Genomic DNA, 18,876 nt, shown 5'->3' with positions numbered 1-18,876 from the left:
TAGGGGATTTGTTCTTAAAATTGTTATTAGGCAGTTGTGTCCGACTCTTCTTGACCCGCTGAACCATAGCGTGCCAGGCCCTTCCATCCCCCACTATCTCCCAAAGTCTGTCCAAGCTCATGTTCGTTGCTTCCATAACACTATCTATCCATCTCTCCTCTACTGTCCTCTTCTCTTTTTGCCTTCAATCTTTCCCAACATCAGGGTCTTTTCCAATGAGTCCTGTCTTTTCATTATGTGGCCAAAGCTTCAGTATCTGTCCTTCTAATGAGTCCATCTTTGACCTTCTTTTCTCTCTCTACATCTCTCTCATGGCAATCTCATGTACTCTGATGGCTTTGATTACCATTTTGATACAAATAATTCAAATCTATTGTACCATCTCTGACCTCTTTTCTGCATTCTAACATCTGACTCACATGTCCAATTGCTTATAGATGACCCACTGGATGATCCACTGGAAGCTCACACTCAACCTGCTTTTCAATCAAGCTTTTCCCCCTTTGATCTTCTGGCTTCACTATTTTTATCTATAGTCTGACCAGGTTCTAGAGAGTCATAATGTTGGGATCATCTGTCTCATCCCTCATATCCAAACAATTATCAAATCCTATCAATTCCATCTCCCCAACATCCACTCTCTTATTCATATTGCCACTACCCTATTCCTCTCACTTAGTGCCTCCTAACAGGTCTTCCTGCCTCTACTCTTTCCTCATTCCAAAACATCTTTCAAATGGCTACCTTAATCTTTCCTAAACACAGGTATATTTAAGACGTCACTCCCCTAACTCAGAAATATTTATTAGCTCCCTTTTTCTTCCCAAGTAAAGTTCAAATGCTTTTACCTGACATTTAAGATCCTTCACAATCTGACTTTCTACCTTTCCAGCCTTGTCTTGTTATCACTTCACTCAACCTACTTTCCAGGCATTAGGCCATGCCCCATGAACATGCCTTGTATTCTCCCATCTCTGCGACTTTGCTTAAGCTGTTCTCTAGGTTTCAAATGTCTTTCCTCTTGATCTTCATTATTAAACCAACTTAGATTTAAGAAAGATTTATATAGAGAACATGGAAGCAAGATAGATAATGGAAGATGAATACAAAATCCTAGCTTGGTACTACAAGAACAGTCTTAGGAATACTAAAGCTCAGAATAAGTTGAGGCTGGTGAAGAAAGCTAAGGATAATCCAAAAGGGGGGTCTTTGAAGTTTTGTTTGTTTGTTAGTTAGCTACACTGGGGAAAGGGGAATCAAAGAAGAAAGCAGCACTCATCACTCAGAGTAGATAGGATAATAATGACTGATAATGAAGAGAAGGTAGAATTGACTTCCTTATGTTTTCTCTACAAAAGAGAATACCTTTGATGAGGAAAGGCAGAACAAAAATAACTAATAAAAAACTGATACCTAAGGTAAGTAAGGAGGCAGGAAGGGAACATGGACAAGCAGTCCTTGAGGAGCCGTGGTTACGTGGCCAAGATGACCTACGTTCTTAGAAGATCATAGAGGAGTTGCTAGGTGTTACAGTGGATAGAGCACCAGCCCTGAAGTCAGAAGAACCTGAGTTCAAATCTGGTCTCAGACACTTACTAGCTGTGTGACCTGGCAAGTCACTTAAGCCCAACTGCCTCAAAAAAAAAGAAAAGAAAAGATCATGGAGAACTAGAGAGATGATGGAAGAGTGAAAAATGTGATTTCCAATTTTTTTTAAAGGTGACGCAGGTGGAGTCCGCAAACTGTAGGCCAGTGAGATTGACTGAAATTTCTGAAAAAAAAATTCTAGAACTTATGATTAAAGAGATGATGAGTGAGTATCTAAGAAAGGCATCTCTGATCCTAAGGGGCCAACATGAAGAACAGGTCATGCCAGACTGACCTAATTTCCTTTTCTGACAGAATCAATCAACCATACAACAAGTATCTATTAAGTACAGACTTTGCTCCAGGCACTGAGCTCGGTGCTGGACATAAAGAAAAAAAAAACAAGAAAGAAATAGCATACTAGAAGACTGAAGAAATGCTGTAGACAGAATTTACCTAGATTTTAACAAAACATTTGACAAAATCGCTCATGACATTTCTTGTGGATTTTGTTGTTGTTCAGTCATTTCAATTGTGTTCAACTCTTGGTGACTCCATTTGGGGTTTTCTTGGCAGAGATACTGGAGTGGTTTGCCATTTCCTTCTCCAGCTCATTTGACAGATGAGGAAACTGAGGCAAACAGGTCAAAGTGAGATAAGATAGAGAAATGAGGACTAGATGATAGTACAGTTAGTGGGCTCTGATTCTGATTCTCAGGACTTGGACACTGTGCCTAAGCTGCCCTTTTAACCCTGAGCCTACCCTCAGCACATTTCTCCAACACCCCAGCCTTCTTCTTCCACTGGTGAGTTCCTGCCAGGAACTCCATTTTCAGTTCCCTTTTCTATGTTATTTTCCTCCAATGAGATTTAAGCTCTTTGAGGATAAGAGCTATCTTTCTTTTTGCTTATACTCCAGCACTTAGCACAGTGCCTGGCACATTCTAAGTGCTAAATAAATGCTTGCCTTGCAGTTCAAGCCTTGAATGTCTAGATATAAAAAAAAAAAACAATCATTAACATTCATTAATACCATGTAATGTGTATTATAGCTATCTATATTTATCTAATCCCTTTCCTAGACCGAAAGTTCTAGGGAGCAGATATTGCCTTAAGTAAATTTTATGTCACCCAGGATACAGAAGTGCTCTGCAAATGTTAAGTAATTAACAAATGTTTGTTGAATGAATGAATAGAAAGAGAAAGCTTGAAGAGGCTTTCTAACTATACAGGAATGAATTCCTGAAAGTAGAATTTCAGGCAGTGTGACAGAAAGGTAGGGGGAATGATTTTGAGGGCAAGAAGGCTTCAAAAGGCGCTCATATTATACCAGGTAGGGAGACATGCAACCTGCCCATTTGTCGGGCAGTCTTATACATAGACTGTATGCCAAAAGTCTTAATACTGGACTCCATGACCATAAGTAAAGAATCCTGCCGAGGGCTCCAAGTTCATACCAAGATCTGGACGTGAAAATAAAACCTTTCTTAATCACTCCCTTTTTTCCTAAATTGGGTCTATACTTAGATTATACAGAATCTTTCTTGATTAATTCTGTGCACAGTAGAGAGATGGCTAGAGACCCATAGAAATAAGAGAATGTTAGGCCTTAGATATTATATAATCCAACTTCCTCTGGAAAGCTGAGACCCAGAGAAGGGAAGAAAGTTTTCTAAAGTCACACAGTGACTGCAGAACTAAGACCAGAAACCTCACTCCCAATATGGCACTCTGTCCACTGTACCAATAAAGCCTCTTTTAAAGAAAAGTTTGAAGAGAAAGGAAGAAGGGAAGGACCTAGCATTTTTTAAAGCCAGGAAAAAACAGGATTTCTCTAATCTCTCCTGGGGGTTCCTGGGAACCCCCAGTAAAAAAAAAATCTATACTAGCCAGAGAGACAAAGTCAAAGAATTGAATTATCTTACTCAGGAAGTAGGCCACCTCTGTGCACTGTGAGGCAGGCATTTCTGCTGATGGAATATTTTGTGGTTGTGTTATTTATAGATGACATCTCTATTTACATGTTCATTGAATTTTCTCTATGATCCCTTTTTTTCCAGTCCATGGTGGGGAAAGAAAATAGCTTCCTCTCCCCAAAGCAAAGGTCAAGGTCAGGGTCTTAAATATGGGTAAAACTCTTTGGTAGGATGCCTTGGGCACTAGGGTTGGGGTAGGAAGTTGGGAAACAACAGTCCTTCACTGCACACTGTCCAAAGTAAATAGGCTTGGGGTAAAGCACGTCTTAGGAAAAGGAAATAAATGAACCAATGATGAGAAGACTTAATGAGGCAATGCCTACCATCTCTATTATAAAAAAATTCAAGAGCAATGGGAATGATGCCTGCCCTATACTATTTTCCTCATCATCTGAAATTCTGCTGTAGACTTTCATTCCTTTGATTTTTTAAAAAAAAATAAGATTTTAATTGATTTTTAAATCACCATAATTTCCCTTAATATCCTTCCTCATTCACCTCCCAGAAAGTCATATCATAACAAATATTTTTCCTTCCTTTGATAGAACCCAAGTTTTCTGACTCCCAGGCCAGTCTTCACTGTCCCTTGCTAAAATATGACCATCCCTGAAGAAGGTTTATTCCCTAGGTCATTACAGCTAAGGAAACATTACAACAAAGGAAATTAGTGGGTAGACAACTGAGGGCAAGTCCCTATAGGAACAGGACATAGGAAAGGGATGTAAGGCAAAGGGAGAGAAAGAGGGAAATTAGGAGAAGGGAAGAGGAACACAGAGGGAAAGGTGGGATGGTTTCAAAGAAAAACTTCCACCTTCAAAAATATGACTAAAGTTGGTCCTTGAGAGATTCAAGGGAAAAGGGGGCTTCCAAGAATTTTATCCCTGTCTGTTCTCATTGAAACAAGCTCTAAGACAACCCAGCTAAATACAGATATAGGATTTTAGGTCTTAGAGTTACATATACACCTTTATTATTCCTACAGAATGGGCTGTGTTATTCTATGGGGCAGAGGGAGGGGAACAGGCAAAGAGAAGGAACAGGACCTATCTCAGGCCCCACAGGACTGGTCTGGGCAGTGCCAGATCTACATTCCCACAAGTGCTAAGGACTGATACCCAATCCATACAAAAAATTGGAGCATAGAAATGTAATGTGATATTATTGAACCCTAGGAAATATGAAGCACATGAAGAGTTATATAGACTGATGCAGAGCAAAGAAAGCAGATCCAGGGAAACACACATACTATTATTTCAATAATATAAATGAAAATAACAGTAAAAGGATAATGTCCCACACTGAGTGAAACATACTTCCCAAAGGGAATCCTGCTAGACTCGTGTCTATAACATCCCCTTCCAGAAGACTCTGAGCACAGCCCTCTCCTGGGTACAGTGGAAATAACCCGTTCTCAAATGGAACCCTGGTCTGACAGGGAAATATAGTAGCCTCTGCCCTGGTCTGACTCAAGGCTAATACACTCAGGGTTTGATCAGCAGAGCTTATCCAACACTCTTGCCACGTTACAATTTGGAATTAAACAAGTGAGGCAAATGCAATATTTCTTGAGGCTTCCACTGATCCTAAAAATTAAGTTACAGTCTTATTTCTGCAATATGAACATATTGCTACAGAGAAGAGCATGGAATTTCCTTTTGCTCATAATCCCTGCCCTCCCTCCACCCTACCCCAAATCCCAAAATAATGCTACCCTGCTGAGTCAATGCAATGACATGTCTGGGTCAGAGAAATGATGTCTATGAAATTTACTCATTTTAGAGATCTGAGTTTTGCCAGGCCAACTTCTGGCTGGTTCATGCTCCCCACCCCCAAGGCTCTGTACCTTGTAATTAGAGTGGTTATATTGCAAGCCAAATGACCAGGTACTCCTAATCATGGACAAGGAAAAAAAAACTACAATACAACCCAGATATAACCAACTACATTTCTCTATTAAAAAAAACTTAATTAAAACCATAGCATAATTATTAATTAGCCTCTATTTCTACATCTAGGGAACAAGAGCGAGGTTTTAAAGAAAACACACACGTAGGAATAAGTTCTATTTCACTGTTATTAATCACAAAATAATCTAATCTTACTTCTCTTATTCCACTTTTAGAACAAGTCCAAGGTTTTCTTACAAGGTACAAGCTTGATCCAATGAAATCCAATAAAAAGAAAATTTCTTAAGCTAACTATGTCAGGCCACTATAACAGGCACTGACAGTATGAAGAAAAAAAATCAAAATAACAGTCCCTGACCTTAAGGCACTTAATTCTACTGAAGGAATACAAAATGTGAAGAGATAAGCATATAAATGATATGAGGAACAGGAAATATTCACTAAGGGCTTCCATAAGATTCCTCCTGGAAATCAGCAAACAAGCCGAGACTTGAAGGGAAGTAGGGATTCTGAGAGAAAGAGAAGAGAAGGGCATTGCTGGTAGGATAGCCTTGGCAAAGGTTCCCCCAGAGGTAAGAAGCAGAATGCCAAATCTGGCCAACAGTAAGCACATGAGCCTTACTTGAATGTGAAATATGTGAAGGAAAATAATATGTAAAAAAGCCTGGAAAGGTAGGCTAGAGACAAATTGTGAAGGGCATTACAAATGCCAAACAGAGAAGCCTGTGTTTTATCTTAGAGCTAATAGGGAACTACTGAAGTTTCTTGAGCAGGGGAATGACCTGGTCAGATTTCTGCTTTAGGAATATTATTCTGGCAGCTACGTGGAGGATGCACAGGAGAGGAAAGATTCAAAGCCAGGAGCCTAGTTAGGATGCCAGTACAACATTCCAGGCAAGAAGTGATGAAAGGCTGAAACAAGATGGTGGGGTGAAGAGCAAGGGATGGATGGATAGAAGATATGGTGAAGACAAAAGTGACAAAACTGAGCAAATGATTAGATGGGGGAGTGAAGAGTCAAGGATAACTTTGAGCTCATAAGCCTGGGTAACTGGAAGGATGGTGGTACCCTCAACAGGCCCTGCCTACAACCTGCCAACAAGACATCATAGCATTTATATGTGTGTGTGTGTGTGTGTGTGTGTGTGTGTGTGTGTTTTGCCTTACTATAGTAACTACATTATTGACAGGACTTCATATTATTAACCAGTTCTGACTCAACTAGCTAACTAGATCCCTTCTTGAGAAAGAATGGCCTTGTTAACTCAAGAAAGTCTTTAAACTACCTTTTTCTACACCATCCATTCATTACTTGATTTTTTTTCCCATTCCAGATCTAAAATAAAAAAAGGACACAATGAGCTATGCAACTTTACCTTCGGTCTGAACAAAACCCCATGACTGTCTTTTTTTCCAGTTAGGAGAGAGTTCCTCTGCCAACAGAGTTACTGGTCATTTGCCCCTCTAAACTTTGTTTTCCTTCCTTATCGTTGACATGCAAACCTGTTATGAAAGCTATTTTACACAGAACAGCTAAAAAGTAGCCTTTGACTAGTCTCAAGACTTTTCACAGGCAAGAAAGAGGCTAATTTGCTTATAGCACTGTCCACAGGATCCACATGGGGGAAGAAGCCAGATACAATCACCTCTTCCACACTAGGCTGGTGATCAGACCACAGGTCATTCACTGCTTATCCACATTTCCTCTACACCAGCTACCAAAATCAGGAGGGATTGGGGAGAGGGCTAGAGGTCAGCTCTATGTGTGTTTGCGTGAGTCTGTGTGTGTGTAACTAATGTTCACGGAGTGCCTGGGCTGCATCATGTCTTTACTTCTCTTGTTTCCACACATCTGTGTTTTTGTTAAAAGAGGCCCCGCTAGAATTCAGAATCACTATAGAAAGTAAAGTATGACTCAATTATAATAGAACTTGTTTCTAATTACCCAGATGTTGATATACTTTCTTGTACTTCAAGGACCTGTGATTTCATCCGAGTAAGCACTCCCTGCACTTTAAGAGATGGTCTCCATGCAATGATGGATTAATTAATAATAATAATAATAATAATAATACTCTACCACTTTGTGGTTAATGTCCAGGTGGTTAGAATCTCTGGGCTTGGGTAGGCTGGTCCTCACAGGACAGTTCATTGTCAGGTCTGTGCTCCACACCACTCAGGCTTGGGAGGACACGCCAAAGTTTATGCTCCCCTGTCTTAGTTGTCAAGAACCTAAAAACACAACCTCACCCTGAGAAAAGCTTGATATTCAGTTTTAGGGCTGTAAAGAAGGTCATTGAATCATCATAGAATCATAGATTTAGAGCTAGAAGACACCTTATAGACCCCTCATTTTACAGATGAGGCAACTGAGGTTGAGAAGGGAGGAGTGATTTGCCCAGGGTCCCACAACTACTAAGCATCTGAGGCAGGATTTGCATTCATGTCTTCCTGATACATAAGTCTCGCCCATTATTCACTGTATCACCTAGCTGCTATGTTGGTCCAATCCCCTGATAACCTTACAAAAAGATTTCAATATATTAAAGTTCATGGTATGGAATTCTATGGATAAAAAGGAGAGCTCTGGATCTGGAGGGAAGGAATCTGGCTTCAAATCCAAGTTCAGAGACGTTGGGTAAATCACCTGGTTATTTTGGTTTCACTTCCCTCATTTATAAAATTAGGCAGTTAGATCGCTGAGGTCCTTTCCAGATATAAATTCTATGAACTTATAAAATTCTAAAGCGTTACCCTCCAGGCAGGACAACATTCAAACTCCCCCTAGATGGGGAGCAGCCAGTTTTTTTCCTTATTTCAGTGGATTTGAGACTTTACTGATGAGGCTTACTTCCTTCCAAGTTATGGTTCACAGCCTCTCCACTCCTCGTCCTGTGTCATAAAATACATTTTCCAAAGGGGATCCATCTAACACGTTGGGACCCTGTGCTAGGTGGGTACCAGCGCAGCATGTAGGCGGTCTATCTGTCATCACTCTGATTCAGTCCATCTCCTTTTTCTGGTCATAACAAGTGGGAACAAGCATTTATTAAGTAGGTACTATGTACCAGGCACTCTGCTAAGCACTTTACAAATATTATCTCATTTGAACCTCAGAACAACCTGGGGAGGAAGGTGCTATTGTTATCCCCATTTTATAGATAAGGAAACAGAGGCAGGCAATAGTTAAGTGACTTGCTCAGGATCACACAGCTATGAAGTGTCTGAGGCTGGATTTGAACTCAGATTTTCCTGACTCAGGGCCACCTAGTTGCCTTAGATAACGTCCATTACACCACTTTTTAGGTACAGATCCTATCCAATTTCCCAGATACAATCCATCCTCCTCCCTTCCTCCTACTGAATCCAATTCTGGGTCCAGTTCATTCTCTATCAGCAAGTCCATCCAAAGTTAAGGGTACTAGTGATGTAGCTCAATGGGTTAGCCATTCAACTTCCTGCCAAAATCTGGACAGTAGACATTCTTCACCCATTTGGCTTTTCTGTTCGGATTATTACGCTAAACTCTTTTGAGTAGTTGGAAATATTGTTTAGGGGGCTCTGTTTTGTTTCAGGGCTTGATGTATTTAAGACTGTATAACATCTATAAACAGGAGCACTGGAGGACCTCACCATCTATAGGTAGCCAACCATGTGGTATAGGAAATAGGGCTTTGGAATCAAGAAAACCTGGGTTCAAATCCTGCCTCAGACACTTCCTAGCTCTGGGACCACAGATTAAGACATTTAACGGCTCAGTGCCTCAGTTTCCTCACCTATCAAATAGTGAGAATAATAGCACCTAATTACAGGGTTGTTGTCAGGATCAAATGAGTTATGTGTAAAGCTCTTTGCAAACCTTAAAGTGCTATATAAATGCTGGCTATGTTTTTAGTACTCATTTATCTATTTTTATTAGGAATTACCCTTCCATTTGGATTCTGTACCAAACAGTTGTCCAACCCCCTGATTTATCTTTTGCTTCATGTTAATAATTAGAGGATCACTGAATAAAACTATATATGTAGTTCACCCACCAAGAAACTTTACATGGTTGGAACAGAACCTTTAAGGTTACATATTGCTTTACTGAATCAGGTGGTGGTATATTTTTTTAAGTGGGCAATAAACAATAAACACAGTGGAACATTCAATTCTCTAGACCTTTTAGTCAATTGTGTGACTATGAAGATGTGGTCTGTTGTAGAACAAGATTTGCAAATGCCCATTCCTTCTCATATTTTCATCACTGATACATTTGTAGATCATTGTTATAAAGATTTTTGTAGAAATGACAAAATTGACATGTGGGATGGTAGTTGCTAATGTTTTCTCTCAATCACTCCCTTTTTTTGGTAGTGACATTATCCATGATTTTTGTTTCCAAATCTTAAGTATCTTTCCCTCTTCAACTTTTTCCCAATTTACAAAAAAGAGACTATCATTTCCCTTAGTGACTCTGCCAGAAGTTTTCTGACTTTAGAAATTCTTCCCCAGATCTCCCCAACTTCCCTCTTGGTACTTTGCATGCTGCTCTGCGTTTTCTCTTATTCAAATCCTGAGGCTGCTCTGTGCCTCTCTAGCCCTCCCTTCTCTCCACGAGATCCAGAGACATGTGAGATGTTTTAATCCTCTATCCAACTCTGTCCTAACCAGAGAGGCCTCCTTCATTTTCTGAATACACCATTCAAACTAACAGACATCACTTTTAAGCTGAGAGATGCTCTGGGCTGCTGTTGACTGTGGTGCCAATCCATTTTGGCATCCTTCTGCATTTTCAAGGGAAACTAAATCCCTCACTATTCCTGGGGCAGTGAAGGTGGGAAAGAGCCTGAAATGGGTTGTTTTCTGAACACAAGATTAATCTGTTATTGCCAAAAGCTAGCCATGCCCTCCATGAATGATGCTTCAGTTCAGGTTGGTTTGCAGGGCCTCAGATTAACCTACAGTGCCAACTCAGACCCTGCTTCCAGGGAGAGACGAGTGAAGACGCCACATCTGCTCCCTGACACCTTTGTCCATCACCCTGAGATGGTGGCTATGAACCAGGCCAAGGCCATTTAGAAAGGCAGATGGTAAATCTGGGAGAATTGTTTTTTTCCTATATACTAGGAGACAGTACAGGACATTGACATGATCCACACACCACCTCATAGGCTGTAGAAAGAGAGAGAGGTGGGGATCTGGAACAGCGTTCCTCATTCATCAGTTCTCAGTCCCTTCTTCTTGTTCCTTCATATATATATCAGGCTCTTTGGTTAATAAGGTCACAGAACCTCTTCCACATGTACCAACAGCTTGAAAGATCTGAAGAAGAAAAGGCTGGTCATCAATCACAGCTTCATCCCTGGTATGGAGGCTGAAGGAGGACTGACTTTGCCTGTCTGTTTTAGGGCCACAGCAGGCAGTAAAATTGTGAAATACAGACATCTTTCCCCACCTTGTGCCTCATGTCCTCTCCCTTTTCCCATTTAGGCATCCAAGGCTCTTTAGCTCTCTCCAAACCTGTCCTTAGGACAAGCATCTACCCTTAGTTGCTGACAACTAAATGTGAAAGTTCACCTTATCTCTCCCTGTGGAATGAGAGGTTTTAAATGGGTAATTGAAGGGATCTGGGGCTTCAGTAAACAAGTGGGAAAGATATTTTTGAGGGAGGCCGAAATGCTTCCCAGAAACACTTAGCGCACTGGCATACTCTGCCTGATCCCAAAGCCAGCCTCCTTATATCTCAAAAACTTACAGAATGGTAACAGTTGGAAGGGACTCCTACAATCCCATCTCCTCATTTTACAAGAAAGAAAAACTGATCCATTGAGGGGATCTGACTTGCCCAAGATCACACAGCCAGTTATAGAGACAAAGAAAGGACTAAAACCCAGATCTCCTCATCCCAGGTCTTAGTCTGGGAATAAAATTATTTAGACTGACCTAAATGAGATAAAATAAAATACTATTTGTTATGCATGGCGGGTTTCTCTAATTCCTACCCAGCTTAGCCCCTACTTAATTATAGGAGTTTGAATGACTCAAAAGGTCAGCCTCTAATATTTTTATCCAACAAGATATGATCATATAATGCAACTTCTTCTAAGGAAAATAAGAAGGATTTAAGAAGAATGGGAGCAGGAGTGGTATAGCATGAGTATGCATTAGATACATTAAACATTGCCTTTAAAAATGAAAAAAGTCCTCTGATAGAAGCAATCTGTTTCACGTGACTAACTTTCAGCTAAGCTAAGCCTCATTATTTCCAAAGAGGCCTGACAGCTCTGAAGTTAAAAGTTGAGGAAGTGGGTGGATATGACATTGTTCAAAATTTAAAAAAAAAAAAAAAAAGGTAAACATTTATGTAGTCTGGTCCAACCCTAATCATCCCCCTCCTGGACTGCCCCTTTTTCCACCTCATCAGGTCTTTAGTAATTAATTGTTCAGGAAATGAGCTCCCTACTGGTTAGCAACTTAACTTATCATATTTCAAGGCTTACAACGTCTCCCCCGAGCCTCTTGTCCTATGGCTTATATCCAGGGCTGGGGTCCCAATCAGACCTGATTCTGGCATGGATCCTATAAATGTGGAAGGCTTAAGCTCAGAAGACCGACAGGCTGGTATGTAGTCAGAGCAGGCCTAGCAAGAAGCACACGTGCATATGGACAGGGCAACCCCACGCAGGAGAAAATCCACATTGCCTGTAGCAGGGTCTTCCTCTGTTGGGGAAAAGGTCAATCCCGAGGCCAAGCAACAACACGTCCATTTGATCAGCCGACCCTTTAACCAAGCAAGGCTTCTTCTTCTAAGCCCTGCCCATTTGCTTCCCTACCAATACCTGGCTAGCAGCTCTGCAATGGAGAACCCCTCCTCCCCCACCCCTACACAGCCCACCTCCGCAGACACATCAAGCAGGCTCTGAGGCACTTCTTAGAATGCCAGCCAACGTTCTCCTGACTGACATCATCACAGAAACAAAGTGGGAAGTCATCGCCCCCTGCTGTTGGCAGACTCTGGGTACCACCTACCCCAGATTACAGACTGGGAGAATTATTCCGGGGGAAGAGGGAAAAAAAGACCATAATTATAGCGATAGAAACCCCAACTTATATACCAAGGGGCCAGGGGAGAGGGGTGGCTTGACCAGCACAAACTGCTCCTCTGGCCTATAATCTTGCTCATTTCTTTTTAAATACAAGAATCACCAGCTGACCAGGCTTCCCCTCCCCCCTCCTCTGTCATTCCAAGGAAGCCAGAGGACAGGGGGGAACTTCACCTCCACCACTGTGCTGCTTTTACAAATCAGCCAGTCACTGACTGCAGTGTCTCAGGGAGCTTGGTCTTCCTGTGAAAGCTCACCTGTTGTCTGGAAAACCCAGAGATCACAAGAAATGGCAGCATGAAGCTACCGTTCTGCCCGGCACTATGCTCTGGATAAGGGCTATTTAAAGAAATCCCTTTAACCGGCCTTGGCTCAGGAGAGAACAAATGCCGGATCTGGTCCCAAGCAGGGTCAGGAGAGGAAGGCAATGGAAAGTGTGTTTACATTTCAGAGGTCACCCTCCCTGCGAAGTTTCACTCATTATTTGAGAGAATGTCAAACTGGAAAGAAGCCTATGAACACCTTTGGCTCTTTGTCAAAGGACACTTCTTTCTGCCTACAACCAACTTCACAGAGCTTTGTGTCTGACCAGGATTAAAAGTTCTTTCTTCCCCTTAAAACATATTGGGGGGTTTTTTTCACTCCCCTTCAGACAAAACACATTTATAACTCTATTTTTCCCTGTCAGTCATATTAGCTCTGCCATTCTTTTGAGGGTAGTCAATGGAGAGGCACCATGGGGTAGTGGATAGAAAGCCATATCTAATACCAACTGGCTGTTGCTACTCAGAGCAAATCATTTAAACTCTCAGTGCCCCCAGGTAATTCTCTAAAACAAGTTACAGAAAAGCAATTAATTGTAACTAGGATCAATAAGAAAATGATACAGAATCAATCTTCATCTTTTCACAGAGCTTTTGCCAATCTGCATTGATAGAGGGAGTTTTCCCACCGGAAGTTCCCTATACTGGGTCCTGTCCAAAATAAATAAATAAATAAACACATGGAAGCCTGGTCTCCACATTGGTTCACAAGCAGATGAGAACTGACTGTGAGCGGGCCTCCTGCAAACTGTCAGGAAACCTCCCAAGGGCTTTGGGGAAGATAACTTGGTAATTATTATAACTCTGAAGTTCAGGTACTCTGTCTGTTCCCAGACAGAGTCATTTGTTTTTTACATTGGTGGTTCCATAGTTAGTTACACTCTGGAAGGACCATTTCCTCCTAGAGAGCCTCGTCTTGCCTTCAAACTCAGAGGAGACAGGAAATCCACTCTGGTCCTATTGCATGGAACAGGAGATGGATTTTCCACAATAGTCTTTGGAAACAAGGCAGAAAATTCCAAGTAAACAAAGAGAATGACAGCCCCAATTCATTGGCTACTCGGCACCCCCACGCTCTCCTCAGTGCCTGCCTCAGAAAGCCCAGAGGTTTGTGGAGGTCTCTCCAGGAACAAAGGCAATCCAAAAGACACAGGTTCTATTCCTTCTATAGGTGACCCTGGGATTGCAAAATTACAAAGCTCCTAACACATGTGCCCTGGCATTTGCTAAACACCTACTATGTGCCAAGCCATGGACTAGGTACTGGGGATAAATAATCAGTCAATAAGAGTTTATTATTATCCATACACCGGGATATGAAGAATGAAAAAATCCTTGTTCTCCAGAAATTTACATTCTAATGGGGGAAACAAGTATATGTGAAAGTATATACAGAATAAATATAAATAAATATAAGTAAACTCAGTACAGAAACATCCAAATAACAGATAAATTAGGGAGATGATTTGCTTTAGATATCAAAATTATCAAAGCTTTCCTTTAAATAGTGAGCTGCTGTAGTACATTTAAAACATGGTATAATTTTTCCCGCCCCTGCAAAAAAATAAAAAAGGATTCACATGCAAATAAATATATGCATATACATATATATATATATACAAATCTATTTCATTTAGTGTTTGCAAAGTTCAACTTAAAAAAAGGAAAAGATAAATAAAAATCATAGCCTTCCCTTTTTCCCTCTTCTCCACCCTACTCCACCCAAGAAAGACCTTTCTCTAGGTTATCAGGCAGAATGAAGTATTCTGGATTTAGGAAAAACAAACAAACCAATAAACAACAAATAAAAGCTTCTGTATGAAAAGCCAAATGCATTATCTTTCCCTAAAACTGTCCCCTTTTCCTAACTTCCCTGTTACTACAAATTGTCCTAACATTCTCCCAGTTACGTGGGCCTATAATCTAGGTGTCACCTGCAACTACTTTCTCTTGGCCCTCATATCCAATTTGTTACCAAGGCCTGTCGTTTACTTTTATAGCCTTTCTCATGTATGGTCCCTTCTCTTCTCTGACCCCATCACCACTGGGTGCTGGCTCTCATCACTTCATGCCTGAACTATTACAATAGCCTGCTGGTTAGTATCTCTGCCTTAAGTCTCTCCTGCTCTAGTCCATCCTGACTCAACTGTCAGATGGATTCTTCTAAAGCACAAGTTTGATTTTGTCACTCACTTCCCCCCTTCTCCTCTTTCAGTAAACTCCAGCGGCTTGTTGCTACCGTCTCCAGGATCAAATATAAAGTCCTCTGTTTGACTTTTAAAGCTCTCGATAACCTGGCCCCTTCCTATCTTTCCAATCTTTGTGCTCCATACACCTTCCCCCTTCCACAGAAGGAAAGAGTGTAGCTGATAACTTTGCACAGCTGCCTCACTTAAATCCAATTCAGGAGCAAGTCAAGAAATCACTCTCATGACTGCATTGGTCCTCTTCCAGGAACAACAATGAAAACAACAACAACAATTCTGCAGTCCAGTGACACTGGCTTCCTTGCTGTTTTTCACATGAGACACTCTATCTTCCATCTCTGGGCATTTTCGCTGGCTGTCCACCATACTAGAATTCTCTCCTCCTTCACCTCTGCCTCCTAACTTCCCTTCAAATCTTAGCTAAAATTCCACCTTCTGCAAGAAGTCTTTCCCAGTCATCCTCAGCACTAGTGCCTTCCCTCTGTGGATTAATTCCAATTTATCCTGAATATAACTTGTCTGTACATAGCTGTTTCCATGTTGCTTCCTCCATTTGACTGTAGGCACTTTGAGAGCATGGACTGTCTTTTATCTTTCTTTGTATTTTCAGTGGTTGGGCAAGTCAATAATATCGACCTATGTCAGGAAAAAAGATGAAAAGATGAAAAAAATATGAGGGAAAGAGAAAGGGAAGAAGAAAAGAATACTGAGCACTTAGAGCAAGTAACTCGTATGAGGTTCTTCCGGAAGAGGAAGGAGCTGGACTTTCTAAGGAGGAATAATAACATGGCCCCCTCGGAGCTGTTCGGTAGGCAAGGATCAAAGGAAGAAGAGGAAGGTAATAGTAGGTGATAATTCCCTGATGAGAGGTACTGAGTCAGCTATGATAAGAGCTATGCCAACCTGATAGATGATAAGATACATGCCAATCTGATAAGAGGTACAGAGAGGCTAGCCCTCTTGTTGAGGCATGTATCCAAGCCTTCTAAGACTTGGCCTGCCAGATGACTACCACCTGCCCCCATTGATTCACAAGGGCACAAATGGTAGGTCAGAAAGAGTCTGGAAAGCACTGCTCAAGATGACAAAGTTCTGGGCAATAAAATTAAGACCTTAAAGACACTTAAGGGAAAAGTATGGCTAAACATCTGTTTGTCTGAAAAAAGATCTGAGGGGCTTAATGGATTACAAGCCGCCAAAAAAAGCTAATGCAATCTTAGGTTGCATTAAAGGAGGCATAGGGAACTAGGGAGGTGACAGTCCCACTGTAACCTATCCTGGTCAGAACACCCCTGTAATATTGTGTTTGGTTGTAGGTGCCACATTTTAGATGACATTGATAAATCCAGTGCATTGCATTTTTGATACACACTTAATAAATGTTTGTTAAATTGAATAATCTGGAAAGTGTCCAGAGAAAGATAACCAAGATGGTGAAGGGTCTTGAGATGATAGCATATGAGCATCAGCTAAAGGAATTGGGTATGTTTAGCTGGAGAAGAGAATACTTAATGAAGTCATGATAGCCATTTTCAAACATTTAAAGGGTTGTCTTGTGGAAAGAGGCAATAGACTTGCTCTTCTTAGCCCAAGTGGAAAGAAGGAACAGTGACTAGATATTACAAAGTGGAGTGTTTAGGCTTGATTTAAGGAAAAACTTCCTAACAAGTAGAGCGATCTAAAAGTGGAATGGTCTGCCTTAGAAGACATTGGTTTCCCATTGACTGGAGGCCTTCAAGCAAATGCTTGATGACCACATTCAGGGTATATAGAAGGGGAGAGATTCTTGTTCAGTCACAGCTTGGGGGGTGCCAAAGGTCATGGATTTGGTTTTAGAGGTCCTGTGTGTGTGAATCACGACTTTGCTATTTGTGATCCTTATAACCTTAGAAAAGTTATTTTGATGCCCAATGCCTCAGTTTCCTCAACTGTAAAACAAGCAGCAAGTATTCTTAATCTGAGATTGGCTTTTTCTTTTTTCTGTGTTGATAACTGATTTCATTATAATTGGTTTTCTTTGTAATCTTATGTAATTTATTTTATGAATTTAACAAAACATTTTTATGCTGGGCATAGTGGTGTATGCCTATAGTGCTGCTAGGTAGGTTAAGGTTAGTGAGTTGTTTGAGTTCAGAAATCAGATCTGTAGGGGGGCTACAGCCAACTGAGTGTCTACATTAAGTCTTGTACTAACATGGTGTGCCCTGGAAGAGTGGAAGGCCTCACACACCAGGCTGTGTGAGACAGGGTAAATGGCCTAGGCTAGAAAAATAGAGCAAGTAAAAACTAATCTATAGAGAATTTTGCCATCTCTCCTCACAGATGGAGAAACAAAAGTCCACAGAGGATCTGACCAAAGTCCCGTAAATACTACACAGTAATTTTCAGGCAAAGTTAGGGTTGAAACATGGTGGCCCCAAAACAGCATCCAGGTGCCTGAAAGGTGACAACAAGGACTGTTACTAGACGTGCTTTTTGTTTCCAAGCACCCAGGAAAGTCCAATGTTACCTGGGAGGAAGGGGATGATTCTTTGCTTGGGATCCTTCTGGCCACCTTCGATGGGGAACTTATCCAGAAGTTGCATCTATAAAGCAAAAGACAAGAGGACAGAGTCTTAGAAGAAGGAACTTGGATGAGTTCTTACCTTTTACTTCCTCCCCACTAATCCCAAACAGCCCTTATTAAGCTCTCTGGGCTACAAAAGGATGAGTTATTTCTCAAATCCCTCATTTCACAGTGAATGAGCAAACCAAACACTTCAGCTGAGAGGGCAGGAGGTTGGCTTGTGCGTGTGTGAATGGGGGGGGGCATATTGAGAGGAGGGGGAGTTAGTTCTCGAAGGGGACACTGCAGGCTTCTCAGGAGAAGGCCCTCCATCGTCAGGGCTGAGATCAAGCAGGCCTCATAATACCACCATCTTTCAGGTTTTGCAAGATCAAATGGCTAACTTGAAGGTGCACTGGGAATACAAATTGGGCCTCTTTGGGCTTGTTGTCTTTTCTAAGCTGTATTGGGGCAAGGCATGCTGTGTCTCCTGCAGTCTGGGAAGAGGGGAATATCCCACCTGACCCTTCAGAGAGACCACCCACCCAACTGAACCATTCTGTGGAAACAGGCCCAGGCCTTAGTTTCATCCCAAAGCCCAATCCAATTCACTGCCACTGCACAGTGAATCCCCCTCCCCCTTCCTGGCTTCCGACCCAAGAGCTTCACTGTTTTTCTAGGGAAAAACTCACCAAGGAAAAGAGTCTCTGGGATTATGGGAAAACATGCTATCTTTTTTGCTGTTTTTTATAAAGCAATGCTATTTAAACTGGGAAAACACACAAGAAATTGAACTTGAACAGAGTTTAATAAATCTTTATTGAATCAAATTGGTTGAACCAGAAAGAAATGAAAGCCAGGAAAGTGTGACCACATGTACTCACACAAAATACTTTGTCAATCTCTCTCCAGCACGGATGATTTGAAAAACTATCTAGAAGACAGAACCTTTGGCACTCCAGGGGGAAAGGAGAACAAGGCAGAATTTGCTTCATAGAAGGCTGTTGCCTTATTTTAAGGTTCCCTTGAACACAGGAATTAACCCTAAATATAAGTCAGCCCATGACTTCTCAGATCTCAAAGTTTCCTATAGTTTTAGCAGTCTGTGTCTAGGATTCTCTGTTAGGAGTCAGTAAGCACATTATGGCAGTGGACACTGATTATGTCTCGTGCAAAGGGAAGCAGGTCTACCGTCTACCCAGGGGCAGTTTCCCAAACCTGCCCGGGTTGTAGGGTGGGAGAA

At 41.4% G+C, this 18,876-nt stretch overlaps 1 protein-coding gene across 3 annotated transcripts in view; it reads right to left on the bottom strand.

The window, feature by feature from the left end:
- SH3PXD2A (SH3 and PX domains 2A) overlaps positions 1-18,876 on the bottom strand; it is a 331,263-nt gene that overhangs the window by 195,887 nt on the left and 116,500 nt on the right. For all 3 annotated transcript variants that reach the window (XM_027851933.1, XM_027851932.1, XM_027851934.1), the window contains one exon: positions 17,598-17,673. In XM_027851933.1, the coding sequence (XP_027707734.1) occupies positions 17,598-17,673 (76 nt within the window). The remainder of the gene's footprint in view (positions 1-17,597; positions 17,674-18,876) is intronic.

The sequence above is a fragment of the Vombatus ursinus genome, unplaced genomic scaffold, assembly GCF_900497805.2.
Source record: "Vombatus ursinus unplaced genomic scaffold, bare-nosed wombat genome assembly UNPS02009205.1, whole genome shotgun sequence".
In the NCBI taxonomy this organism is placed as follows: Eukaryota; Metazoa; Chordata; class Mammalia; order Diprotodontia; family Vombatidae; genus Vombatus; species Vombatus ursinus.
The sequence above is the reverse complement of the archived record's forward strand: the minus strand, read 5'-3'. Positions and strand labels throughout refer to the sequence as shown.